Source organism: Pristiophorus japonicus, chromosome 10, assembly GCF_044704955.1.
Source record: "Pristiophorus japonicus isolate sPriJap1 chromosome 10, sPriJap1.hap1, whole genome shotgun sequence".
NCBI lineage: Eukaryota > Metazoa > Chordata > Chondrichthyes > Pristiophoridae > Pristiophorus > Pristiophorus japonicus.
The window spans coordinates 162,075,603-162,089,602 of NC_091986.1; the positions used below are offsets into that span (position 1 = coordinate 162,075,603).

The window sequence follows — 14,000 nt, forward strand, 5'->3', positions numbered from 1 at the left end:
ACTGCTGCCACATTGTGGCATACCACCATTCTACCCTGTTGAAAATGTACTTTTCTTTGTTACCCAAGGTGAGGCTGCACAGGATCTTGTTTTTCATGTGCATGTCGCTACATGTGTTCATATGAAGCAGTCAGCAGGATTTGTACAGCATTGCAGATTATTCCAATTCTGAATAACCAAAATATTTAACAATTTCACCCCAACAAAATAAACAATAACTAACATTGACTGCTGCAAATGTTAACTGGCCAAATCTCTGTGGATACAGATTTCAATGTAAATAAAATGTTGAAATCCAAGAAGAATTTTATTGACTATATTCTTGGACTAGCTGGAAGAGGTGCAACAAGGTAATGAATAAGAAGTCCTTTTCTGGCTATTATATGCATGCCAGGGTGCTAGTCAATTTGGAACCTATATTTAACATTTACAAAGGCTCATATTGTGATAATATTTGGACAGGTCAGTCCTCCTTCTCGCACCATTCAAACCAGGTGAACCTAAGTGCAGAATTGACTGTGTTTGTAGATGTATGCTGCTGGACAATCCTGTCTGAGAATAATGTAGACGTAGGAACAGGGATAGGGGTGGGGTGACTGAGCCATAATTTAAAAACTGTGGTGCAAAACTCAATTGCGAGGCTTGAAATTAATACAGATTGGAGGATTTCCATGTGGTAAAACATCACACAACTATATAAAACATCAGGACTATGTACTGAGGCTGTGTGGATCCAGTTTAGTACTTCGACCCTAATTAGACATGCCATTGAAAGACATTAATAGCTGCAACTGTGCAACAAGCCTGAGGATATTACAAAAATGGCTGTGAAGTGGTGATTCATCTTATTAGTGAATAATTGGACAATGACTGTACTACAAGGCTAGTGGATTTATTGAAGGATTTTGGGAACATAGACTGTGACCTTTGTAGTGGATTAATTAGTTAAATTTTGTAGTACTGAGGAAGTATTAACAAGCTGGTCAGGCTTCACTATAAGCAGATCATTTAACTTGAACTGTGGTAGCAGTGTGAGAGGATATGAATACAAAGTTAGCAAGTCTCAATCAGGACAGGAGAGATTAGAAGAATTGCTCCACATATCACCCCCACCCCCTGCCCTCATGAGTGGTACACACGTAGAATAGATTGCCACCAGAGATAATTAATGTCATGCCAATATATCTTAAAAGGCATCTCAAAAGATATCTGTTTATGCAAGGCACCGAAGGTTATATGGTTAAGTAAGACAATAGATGATTAAATAGTCCTTCGAAAATAAAGGCTCCAGTTCTATTGGGACCATGGGCATGTAACTCGTAAAGAATCAACATTGTGCACTATATTTTTCGAATGATATCCTGCTGTATTTAGTCGATTGTCTTTGCAGTGATGAGACATGAAGTAAGATAGAGAAATTGAGGCAACATTTGTCGGTTTTCTCTCCTTTCTCAAATTTTAAGAATTACACCTTGTTGAGACAGTTAGAAGTGTTTAAAGTATTGAATTTGAACCTTCCAAAGTTATTTAAACCCAAACTTTTCTAATTATAAATATTTTAATTTTGTTTGATGCTTATTTCACCCTTTTTTACACCAATGTCGGGAAAAATAAAAGCAGTAAAATCAGAAGACTTAAATACATATTGTGCAGAATTGTTTCAAAATTTGGGTCTACACGATAATGTATCCTCGTTTGGGATCAGTGTTACCAGTCTCTTCCATAAGCAGAGACTTCGCCCCACTGTCTCTATGGGATAAATGGTTCATTCTCTGGTTGGCAACCAGTAACTAGTGGGGTGCCGCAGGGATCAGTGCTGGGACCCCACTATTTACAATCTGTATTAACGACTTGGAAGAAGGGACTGAGCGTAACGTAGCCAAGTTTGCTGACGATACAAAAATGGGAGGAAAAGCAATGTGTGAGGAGGACACAAAAAATCTTCAAAAGAACATAGACAGACTAAGTGAGTGGGCAAAAATTTAGCAGATGGAGTATAATGTCAGAAAGTGTGAGGTCATGCAATTTGGCAAAAAAAAATCAAAGAGCAAGTTATTATTTAAATGGAGAAAGATTGCAAAGTGCCGCAGTACAGCGGGACCTGGGGGTACTTGTGCATGAAACACAAAAGGATAGTATGCAGGTACAACAAGTGATCAGGAAGGCCAATGGTATCTTGGCCTTTATTGCAATGGGGATGGAGTATAAAAGCAGGGAAGTCTTACTACAGCTATATAAGGTATTGGTGAGGCCACACCTGGAATACTGCATGCAGTTTTGGTTTCCATATTTACGAAAGGATATACTTGCTTTGGAGGCAGTTCAGAGAAGGTTCACTCGGTTGATTCTGGGGATGAGGGGGTTGACTTATGAGGAAAGGTTGAGTAGGTTGGGCCTCTACTAATTGGAATTCAGAAGAATGAGAGGTGATCTTATTGAAGCTTATAAGATTATGAGGGGGCTTGACAAGGTGGATGCAGAGAGGAGGTTTCCACTGATGGGGGAGACTAGAACTAGAGGACACGATCTTAGAATAAGGGGTCACCCATTTAAAACTGAGATGAGGAGAAATGTCTTCTCTGAGGGTTGTAACTCTGTGGAATTCGCTGCCTCAGAGAGCTGTGGAAGCTAACACATTGAATAAATTTAAGACAGAAATAGACAGTTTCTTAAACGATAAGGGAATAAGGGGTTATGGGGAGCGGGCATGGAGCTGAGTCCATGATCAGATCAGCCATGATCTTATTGAATGGCGGAGCAGGCTCGAAGGGCCAGATGGCCTACTCATGTTCCTATTTCTTACGTATACCATGATCACACGTGTGAACTCGAGCGTTCCTACTATCTTCTTGAAGACAAACTGATAAACATACTAGTGGGACAAGACCAAATATAAAGCAATAAGTTGGTTTAGTTTACATGTAATATAAGGAATGAACAGAATTCATTTGACAGTAAATTTTAATCTATTTCATAATGCTCCTTATAAAATAGAAAATTACAGCATGCCACATGTTTTAGCAGGCTAAATATAGTTTATGGACTAGGAAAATCTTTAAAGCTATTCAGCTCTAATGTCAGGAAGGGCATGCTCTCCCTTTGAAACTGTTTCCCCTCCTAACTTATGCAGACTGGCCTTTGTGCCCAGCTAGATAGGAAGCCACAGACTTCACCCCAGATGCTTTCCCAGCTTTCCATGTCAGGGGCTGGTCAAATGGGCTGCCAATCCCTCTGCAACTCTCTATACTCTTTTAAGACCCTCCTTAAAAACCCACATATTTGACAAAGCTTTTGGCCACCCATATTAATATTTTCTTTGGCTCAGCATCCATTTTTTTCCAATGACTATGTTAAGCACTATATAAATGCAAGTTATTGTTAAAGGGTTATTATTGGGGAAGGGTTAGAGGTCAAGCCTCGACCTTCCTGCCCAGCTCAGAAATAAAGAAGCACATGGTTTGTGGCAAGATCTGGAATAGAATCCAGACCGAATAAGTGGAAGGTGTCTCCTTTTAGTACAATGAGAATATGCTAGCCAGAAAAGTTGAATTTAACAGTGTGGTGAGCTGTTAGTTTCTAGGTTACAAGGAGTTTTACAAAATAAGCTGTAATTCTCTGCAATTATTATTTTACTTATTCACATAAAAAAAAAAGTTTGTTGATTTATATTTGGCTTCATCTCACTAAGGTACCACTCAATCTGCCTTTTGAAGATAAGAGAAGGGCACGAGGTGACACATTCACATTTACGGTATCCAGTTCACAAAATGAAGGGTTCTGATTCTGAACCCGCAAGGATATCTAATTCCAACTCAAAATTTATAACACATGTAAACTATAATTTTTTAGTCTTAGCATCATACTGATACTGTCCTTATGTACTTTATACAGTACTGGGGATCTGTAATATTTACCTTTGTGTTGAAACAATCTGCATTCTGGCTAATCTTATAAAGCTGTGGGAATCGCAGCATGTTCTCTTGACTACATGTCCTTTCAAAAATGCCCAATGTGAAGGGAGGTAAGGCTGTGAAAATCTGGAAGGAGGGAATTGAAAAAGCCTTTAGTGATAAAAAACACATATCTATATAGGCTTTAAGTACTAAACCACAAATTCTGCACTAAAATCAATTAAAGCTCAGAAATCTTAGGATAAAATACGCATTTGACTCTTATGGTATGCAATGATAAACTATACATATTTCATAAACACCAAGCTGAAAATCAACCTATTTACATAGCACTTTTAATGTAAAAAGGGTCTCCAGGTGCTTTACAACGAAAGATAAGTAAGGGAAAGGGTTATCAAGCCAGGAAGAGAGCAATTAGGAGAGCTGATTGAAAGTATGGTTGAAAAATGTGTTTTAAGAATATTTTTAAAGGCAGAGAGACAGAAGTGTATAGGAACAGAGATTCAGAAAAAATAGCAGACATCAACGTGTGCAACTGTTTGGCTCAGATGGTAGCATTCTCACCTCTGCTGGTAGATATAGTGTTGGGTGGCATGGCTTTAGCTCATAAGCCAAGCAAGCACTCCACTGCAATAACGAGGGAATACTGCATTGTTGCTCGTGCCACCCTTTAGGATAAAATGTTAAACCGACATCCTGTGTGCTTGTTTTGAAGGTTCAATTGGATGTTAGCCCTGAGGCATGCTACACCCATTCACACATAAGGTTAAGTTTCAGCACACAAGAGGTGTGGGCCTGTTAATGGCAGATGCTTTATGCAGCAAGCGAGTGTAAAGAAACGTCGGTAGATGGCCTGCATTGTAACACAGCGTTTGGATGTACTTACCACATTATAGAGGCCAATACACCACCGCTCAAAGAGAATCTGCCCTGAAAACCCATTGACAAATGCAAACCAAAGCTGTAACAAAAAAAAATCACGAGTTTATTCCTGAATAAACAGTAAATTGTCCATCAATGAATTTTAAAGACAGCTAATAACAGATTTAATTTGCTTCAATTATTGATTTTCTAATATTAACTTAATTTATGATTATTGTATATATTTAATTTTATTTAATATAATCAATCTTGATTTACTGATTCTACTATTGTAGAATCCTTCTTGTATTTACCATGTAAATTGAATTTCCCTTTTTTTTCTTGCTTGTATCTATTCGCATGCGCATTTTGGCTGCCGCTTCAGACCCGTGCCATTGACTTCTTTTTACACTTCCTTCTCCCGTTTCTTTTTCTCTCTTTCCCTCACTGGTCAATATCTAACATCGACATGCCACCTCTAATCTATCCTCTCTCATGGACTCTGTCCTTCAAAATCCTTCCGCATAGAATTCATTACTCTTCAACCTTCCTACTCTCCTGCTGCCGTTTCAGGCTTGACTCCCTTTTAGACAAGCCTGCAGCTTCCCTCTGTGCCTCTCTCGGCATTGTCCGAAGAGCCCACCGTGGAACTCGTCGCTGTCTCCTCAAGCAGCAAGCCCAACTGCCCCATCCTACTCTCTCACCAACCTTACTGCCCAGCTTGCCCTGGGAAGGCTATGCTTGCAAATCTCCTCCCCGTGCAACTCATTCCTCCAACCAATGACCAAGTGTATTCTGGTAGTAGATCAGCCATCACGGATGTTCTCAAAATCTCCTTGCAAAATGTCCGTTCACATTCAAACAAGGTCCTTGCCATGCATGACCTTATCATGGATGAATGCATTGACAGCATGGCACTAATGGAAACTTGGCTGAAGGATAATAACACACTTCCTTTAATCGAAGCCTCCCCTCCCGGCTATACCTTCTACCACATGCACCGCCCAGATCGCCATGGTGGGGGTATAGCTCTCATCACTAAATCATACCTTGGTTGGTCCCCTTATTCCTCCGGCACTTTGTCATCTTTTGAACATCTCGCCTTATTCCACCCTTCCAAGCTCTCATTCAAAATTCTCGTTCTCTACCGCCCATCCAAGCATGATAAAACACTTTATCACAGATAGATCGTCACTGCTTTCCTCCCTCAGCCTTTGCACCGAGCGACTTCTCATCCTCGGTCATTTCAACCTTCATCTCAATTCATCTTGTTCTCTCTCTTCTGAATTCACTACCCTCCTGTCCTCCCTTAACCTCTCCCTCCATGTAAATTCCTCAACCCATATTCTTCCCTATGGGCCCAAATTTGCCCAGGAGTTGCTCCATTTTTTTGGGGGAGCAACTTTATTTTTCTGGAGTATCTTAAAAATCCCCATTCTGCACATTTAATTTGCGCCAGTCTAAGTAAGTTAGTTAGGATTTTTTTTAGTTTAGTTTTTTTTCCCAAAAGGGGGCGTTACCAACCGTTTTGGCCATTTAATCCAGTTTGGACAGCTAATAGTTGCTCCAAACTAACTTAGGCCAGTGTATGTGGCCACGCAGAAAACCCTTGCGGAGAGTTAAGAAATCAGCGCAGGTAGCCAGAGATTGGGGGGGGGTGGGGGGGGGGGGGAAATGAAGCACAGAGGACCTTGCAAAGCACGAAACACCTTCACAACAACTAATACAGATCTTGGACTGCAACTTTTGCATAATTTATACATTTCACTATATAAGGCCTCATAAAATATGCACTTTGTAATATCATTTATATCAGAAGACAAAGAGTTTCATAAAACCATTTATGAATCAAATATTTTGCTAGCAGGGCTATGAACGATGGTCACTTGCGCAAGGTACCTGAGGGTGCCCATGCAGTTACTCCCCAATAAGGCACCCATGGGTGCTGATGGAATGTTCCCAACAGGGTATCGACGGGCATCCATGCAGTTGTTCACTAAGAATTGGTGGGATTTTAAAAAAATTGACCCAAGTCATGATTACTGCCAAAACAAAAGGCACGACCAGATATTTGCTGGTACTGAGACATCAAACCTAAGGAAAGTTTTCTCTGGTCATTCTCACCTCTTAACAGCCAGTTGCACTGTGCCATTGACAGAGACTTTTTCTAAATCATTTAAAGAAATTCTCCTCCTTCACCCCCACCCCGATCAAAACTCTTTTTCCCCCCACTACCTGTTACCCCCCCGATCAAAAGTCTCCCCACACCACCCTATTTCTTGTAGCCCTCAGCGCGGGAAGGCAGTGGCCGGCCTGTGCAGCAGGCCACTCGGCTAGGGATAGGGATGGCGAACATCGGGTTGTCCCTTTGACCAGGAATAGGGGCAGTGAGCATCGGTTCCGGCTCACAGCCTGCAGGACGCACTGGGAGGGCGAGGAGCTACTGTGCATGCGCACAGCTGCCGGCACTGTTTTCGGCGCAGGGCTGTAGCTCCGCCCCCACTCCATGAGAAACGCCGCGCCAGGACCCGGGACACATAGCAGAGCGGCCAGAAGCGTTGGTAAGTTTTTTGGCACCGTTTTGAGTGCACAAAGTCGCCGCATCTTAGGAGTGCGCGCCGGAAAAAGAGGTTGGGGAAATTTGGGCCCCTTATCTCTAATCTTTTTCAGCCTCACAAGATGTCTGCGCTCCTCAAATTCTGTCCTCTTGAACATCCCTCATCATAACTGCGCAACCATTGGTGGCCGTGCCTTCGGCTTCCTGGGTCCGAAGCTCTGGAACTCCCTCCCTAAACCTGTCTACCTCTCCTTCCTAATTTAAGACGCTCTTTAAAACCTACCTCTTCAAACAAGCTTTTGATCATCTACCTTAATTTCTTCTGTGGCTCGGTGTGAAATGTTTCTGTTTGTAACACTGTTGTGAAGTGCCTTAGGACATTTTACTACGTTAAAGGCACTATATAAATAAAGGTTATTATCAGTAAGATAACAAGTGCTTAGAAGACAGGAGATTATTTCCGAGTAAAAATAATGTTATTTCAGTAAAAATGTTTCTCCCCACCATTAGATAACACAATTTGGAATCAGCTATATCATTTTATTTTTTAAATGGTCACGAACAGCAAAAGAAATACTGCTGAATGCCACATGAAACGATATTCAGATCCCGTGGAATCACATTCAATACTTTCAAAGGAATGGGAGAATGAAGGAAACAAGAGGGGAAAATTTTATCTCTGCCATGCTACTCCTATGCTGGCTACACAGACGAAAAAAATGAAAACGTCCATGGAAAATGGACACTCCCATGATTAGAACCATTCTTTGGATGAGACTACGCCTGTTCAGGTGGACGTAACAGATTCTATGGGAGCTAAATTGGATAGCCCCCGAAAACGGACGCAGGAATCGTGATGCGCGGTTAACCAACACCCGTTGATTGAAATACAGGCAGCTGCCAACTTCGTGCTACCTGCTTAATAGAATGATTTATATGTGCAGCCAGAACTAACTGCACCGTTGAATGGCTGCACGCATCAGCAGGGAATCCAAAATCGTAACTTCCAAGCACTACTTAAAGCTAGCCTTCACTGCTTAAAGCCAGCCTGAACCTCTTAAATGGGAAGTGCATTGTGGTTGGAGCAGGTACTGGGAGTCATGCAGGTAATGAATTTGACATGCGAAACAGTGAGGAATGGCACATCACGGGAGAGAGCAGGCTACAAGGTTTTTGGACGCTGCACTGGAGGTCTTGGTGGAGGACGTGCAGAGGAGGAGAGATGTCCTGAATCTGCAGGGGGCCAAGTGGCCCTCCAGACACATGGTCAAAAGGCAGTGGGAGCAGATAGCCGTGGAGGTCAATATCAGGAGTCAAAGATGAGGTCCTGGACGCAGTGCTGCAAGAAGTTCAATGACCTCACACGAGTGGTCAAGGTCAGTGAATGCATCTTCAAATGACATATCCTACCAACTGCAACACTAGACTCAGCCACTGCTCAATTCATCACATCCCCATCACTCACCTACCAACAATCTCAATCAATCAGAATTTATACCTAACATTCATAGTTTCACTGCACCATCACACACTTAGCAATACAGAAAAGTTCACAACCAATCTCAGAGCCAGCTATGATCCAAGACGGCCACATTACCCAAACACATTGCACGACACTCACTGACACACTTCCAGCTATCTTGCAGGACTAGGGTCCTCAACTTAAAGAAAGGTAACTTTGACGGTATGAGACATGAATTGGCTAGGATAGATGGGCGAATGATACTTAAACGGTTGACGGTGGATAGGCAATGGCAGACATTTAAAGATCACATGGATGAACTTCAACAATTGTACATCCCTGTCTGGCGTAAAAGTAAAACGGGGAAGGTGGCTCAACCGTGGCTAACAAGGGAAATTAGAGATAGTGTTAAATCCAAGGAAGAGGCATATAAATTGGCCAGAAAAAGCAGCAAACCTGAGGACTGGGAGAAATTTAGAATTCAGCAGAGGAGGACAAAGGGTTTAATTCGGAGGGAGAAAAGAGAATATGAGAGTAAGCTTGCAGGGAACATAAAAAATGACTGCAAAAGCTTCTATAGATATGTGAAGAGAAAAAGATAAGTGAAGACAAATGTAGGTCCCTGGCAGTCAAAATCAGGTGAATTTATAATGGGGAACAAAAAAATGGCAGATCAATTGAACAAATACTTTGGTTCTGTCTGTCTTCACTAAGGAAGACACAAATAACCTTCCGAATGTACTAGGGGACAGTGGGTCTAGTGAGAAGGAGGAACTGAAGGATATCCTTATCAGTCGGGAAATTGTGTTAGGGAAATTGATGGGATTGAAGGCCGATAAATCCCCAGGGCCTGATAGTCTGCATCCCAGAGTACTTAAGTAAGTGGCCCGAGAAATAGTGGATGCATTGGTGGTCATTTTCCAACATTCTATAGACTCTGGATGAGTTCCTATGGATTGGGGGGTAGCTAATGTAACCCCACTTTTTAAAAAAGGAGGGAGAGAGAAAACAGGGAATTATAAACCGATTAGCCCGACATCGATAGTGGGGAAAATGTTGGAATCAATTATTATAGATGTATTAGCAGCGCATTTGGAAAGCAGTGACAGGATCGGTCCAAGTCAACAAGGATTTATGAAAGGGAAACCATACTTGACAAATCTAGAATTTTTTTCAGGATGTAACTAGTAGAGTGGACAAGGGAGAACCAGTGGATGTGGTGTATTTGGACTTTCAAAAGGCTTTTGACAAGGTCCCACACAAGAGATTAATGTGCAAAATTAAAGCACATGGTATTGGGGGTAATGTATTGATGTGGATAGAGAACTGGTTGGCAGACAGGAAGCTAAGAGTAGGAATGAATGGGTCCTTTTCAGAATGGCAAACAGTGACTAGTGGGGTACCGCAAGGTTCAGTGTTGGGACCCCAGCTCTTTACAATATACATTAATGATTTAGATGAAGGAATTGAGTGTAATATCTCCAAGTTTGCAGATGACACTAAGCTGGGTGGCAGTGTGAGCTGTGAGGAGGATGCTAAGAGGCTGCAGGGTGACTTGGATAGGTTAGGTGAATGGGCAAATGCATGGCAGATGCAGTATAATGTAGATAAATGTGAGGATATCCACTTTGGTGGCAAAAACAGGAAGGCAGATTATTATTTGAATGGTGACAGATTAGGAAAAGGGGAGGTGCAACGAGACCTGAGTGTCATGGTACATCAGTCATTGAAAGTTGACATGCAGGTACAGCAGGCGGTGAAGAAGGCAAATGGCATGTTGGCCTTCATAGCAAGAGGATTTGCATATAGGAGCAGGGAGGTCTTACTGCAGTTGTACAGGGCCTTGGTGAGGCCACACCTTGAATATTATGTTCAGTTTTGATCTCCAAATCTGAGGAAGGACATTCTTGCTATTGAGGGAGTGCAGCGAAGGTTCACCAGACTGATTCCCAGGATGGCAGGACTGACATATAAAGCAAGACTGGATCGACTAGGCTTATATTCATTGGAATTTAGAAGAATGAGAGGGGATCTCATAGAAACAGATAACATTTTGACGGGATTGGACACGTTAGATGCAGGAAGAATGTTCCCGACATTGGGGAAGTCCAGAACCAGGGGGTCACAGTCTAAGGATAAGGGGTAAGCCAGTTAGGACCGAGATGAGGAGAAACTTCTTCACTCAGAGAATTGTGAACCTGTGGAATTCTCTACCACAGAAAGTTGTTGAGGCCAGTTCATTAGATCTATTCAAAAGGGAGTTAGATGTGACCCTTTCGGCTAAAGGGATCAAGGGGGATGGCGAGAAAGCAGGAATGGGATACTGAAGTTGCATGATCAGCCATGATCATATTGAATGATGGTGCAGGCTCGAAGGGCCGAATGGCCTACTCCTGCACCTATTTTCTATGTTTCTATATGACACACAAATGTAGTCAGCAGGAGCCAACTGTAGAGGCACAGGGGCACCTGTATGTCCTAATCCTTATTGAGAAGACAGTGCTGGCCATTATTGTAACTGCCATTACTAAGACCATGGCCAGTGGCGGGGCTGAAACCATCGAAGATGGTGGTATCCTCATACCTAATCCTTCTCACATCCCACTTCCCCTCATTTGACAATCTCTTATTTCTACACCACTTACTTCCTCCCCTCCCCTTACCACAACCTTACCTGTGTGCCTTTTTCCTTTCAGGTACCCAAGAGGTGCAACTGGCCAGGCAGTGGAGGAACGACGAGTGTGCGAAAGGCACAGCACTGTAACCAGATTTCACACTCACAAGCACCAGCTCAGATGCTGACACGGCACGTATCTTAGAGGATAGATTAGAGCTGGGATCAGCACATGGGGAGACAATGGACATGAGAGCACTGCAGCCAGGGCAGGGGGCAAGGATAGCACAGGTGCCAACTTGCCAGAGGGAGAGCTGATGCATGGTTTCTGTTGCAGAGGACTTCGATGGGCCAGACTATAAAAGGTGGTTGAAGAAAGGACAACAAAATGCTTGGTGCATTGGGAAGCCTGCGTTCAATGTCAAGAAGTATGGAGGAGTCTGGCATCAACCTTGCACAGGGCTTTACACAAAGCTTGGAACTCATCCTTTCCACCATGTAAGTGGTGGCCAACTCCATTCGCACACTTATGAACCCAACCATGATGCAGCATCTGATGGCTGATGTTGCAAATTCCATTACAGCAGAAGCAGCAGCCTCTCAACAGCCGGAATCTTCCCAGCCCTACGAGTGTGGGTTTGGAGGCGGGCCCCGCTGTCAAAATGGCTTTGATTGACAGCAGGTCGTGATCCTGCTGTAAACCCGCCTCCATGTGATTTTCTCAACCGTCAAGTCAGTGTTTGGATAGCTGACCCAACAAGCAGCGGCGGGACAGGTAATTTACATAATTAAAAGGTACTTAAATAATAGTTAAGATGGTTAAAAGCAGGCACTTACAATTTTACCAACCTTTTGACGGGTTTGCCATCCCTCGGGTTTCACGCTAGGTAAGCGTGCTGGGTTCTCAGTAACTCTCTATTGCTTTGGCTAGTTGACAGCTGCAGCAGTGGCATAAAAGCTATAATTTCACAGCTGTTCATTTTACAATGTCAGAACATGAAGCCTTCAGGTTTTGGAAAAGATTTGAGAGCTTTATGCACTTTGGAAGTGTTTGCAGTGACCAATCCATTCACTGTCATCTCTTTGGAGTAACCTCTCACCATTGACAAGGCGCTCCGTCATCTCAATCTCACCTGCCATCTATTCCAGCAGCATCGGTGTCCTTGAAAAAATCTCACCTTAGTCCTCAGAATCCCACCACGAGCAGGCCCAACACCAACATCACTAAAGACACCAGCATCACTAACAAAACATTTTCCGCAATCACTGATGCTACACAGTACACAAGCACCCGACCACAACGCTGCCCACGAGGCTAGTGATGACCTCACCATGGCCACATTTACTTCACTTTACGCTGTACACCCTGACTGCCACATGATGCGCCAGGTTGGCACCACCCCACACCAGCTCTATAAAGCATCCCTGCAATATCCAACTCATTCCTTTCACAGTTATCACCATTTTGGGGGGGGTACCCTTATGTCTCACCATTCACTACAACTCACTAAGCCACTTCAAAAGGTGTTCACAAATCTGTCCAAGAACACAAAGTCCTAAAAATAAAGGTTTCAATGTTTGACAAAACATCAATATTAATGATACATGAACATTGGCTAAATGACCCAAGTGCCTACTCTTGTGTGTTGTCAGTTGGTAGGATTGGACAAGGATGAAGCAGAGTGTGAGGGGTGGCTAGTGAAATGGGAAACTGATCATGTAGATATAGAGCGGGATGAGTGGAGATGCAACTTAAGTTAGTGTGAAAGGGGTGCAGGGGTAGGGTGGGAAGGCAGAGTGATGGATATGTGATGAGTGGCACAACAGAATGAGGTTGAGTGTGGCTTTGCAGTAACGTTTTGTAATCTGCTGAAATCATTGAAGGGTTTCCACCACTGCAGCCAGGTCCTCCTTACGACGTCCATGCTGGTGCCCTCCTGTGCAATGTGTAACCAGGCTGCATTGGTGTCCTGGGGAGGTCACTTCTGGCCATGGGAAGGGAAGAGAACCTCCCTCTCTGCATTTGGAGGGAATCATAGGAGAGCAATGCTTCTCAGTGTATGCAGCTCCTCAATGGACAGATGAACTGGGCGTGGATCCTTTAAGGAAACCGGCTGATGATGCGACATCAAATGACGTCATCAGACAGGCTTCATCTTAATTGGCTGGGAAGCCCGTAGACGGGCTTAACAAGCCCAAACAATGGAAGATTCTGGAGAGACAGCGGCCTGGAGTCGGGAGAGGGCTTTCAACAGGTCACCTACCTCGGCTGCATCGATCCCGCTGCATGTGGAAAAATCGCGGCCAAAGTCTCCGAGTACTGCACGGAAGCTCAGACTGCTATCATGCAAGGTCAGCTGCTGTCATGCAAGCTGAGACTGCTGACATCATTGTTGTGGATTACAGTGTTCAAAGGGGCTTTCAAAGTGTCTCAGCAGGCCAGCAATCTGTCCTTCAACAGATTACTAGGATTGCGGAGGCGCCTCCCCAGGGGTGTGGCAAGAGCTCCATGGAACACGAACCTGTTGTCCTCTCTCAGGATGGCAGCATTTGTCCTCCCACCTCTGCCATTCCACCAGTGCCCTTGCTGTTTGC

The 14,000-nt window shown here is 43.5% G+C and overlaps 1 protein-coding gene across 9 annotated transcripts in view; it reads right to left on the reverse strand.

Moving 5' to 3' along the window:
• The window catches only part of atp8a2 (ATPase phospholipid transporting 8A2), an 889,999-nt gene that overhangs the window by 179,355 nt on the left and 696,644 nt on the right, over positions 1-14,000 (reverse strand). For all 9 annotated transcript variants that reach the window (XM_070892260.1, XM_070892256.1, XM_070892257.1 and 6 more), the window contains 2 exons: positions 4,798-4,872; positions 3,915-4,037 (listed from right to left, as the gene is read on the reverse strand). In XM_070892260.1, the coding sequence (XP_070748361.1) occupies positions 3,915-4,037; positions 4,798-4,872 (198 nt within the window). The remainder of the gene's footprint in view (positions 1-3,914; positions 4,038-4,797; positions 4,873-14,000) is intronic.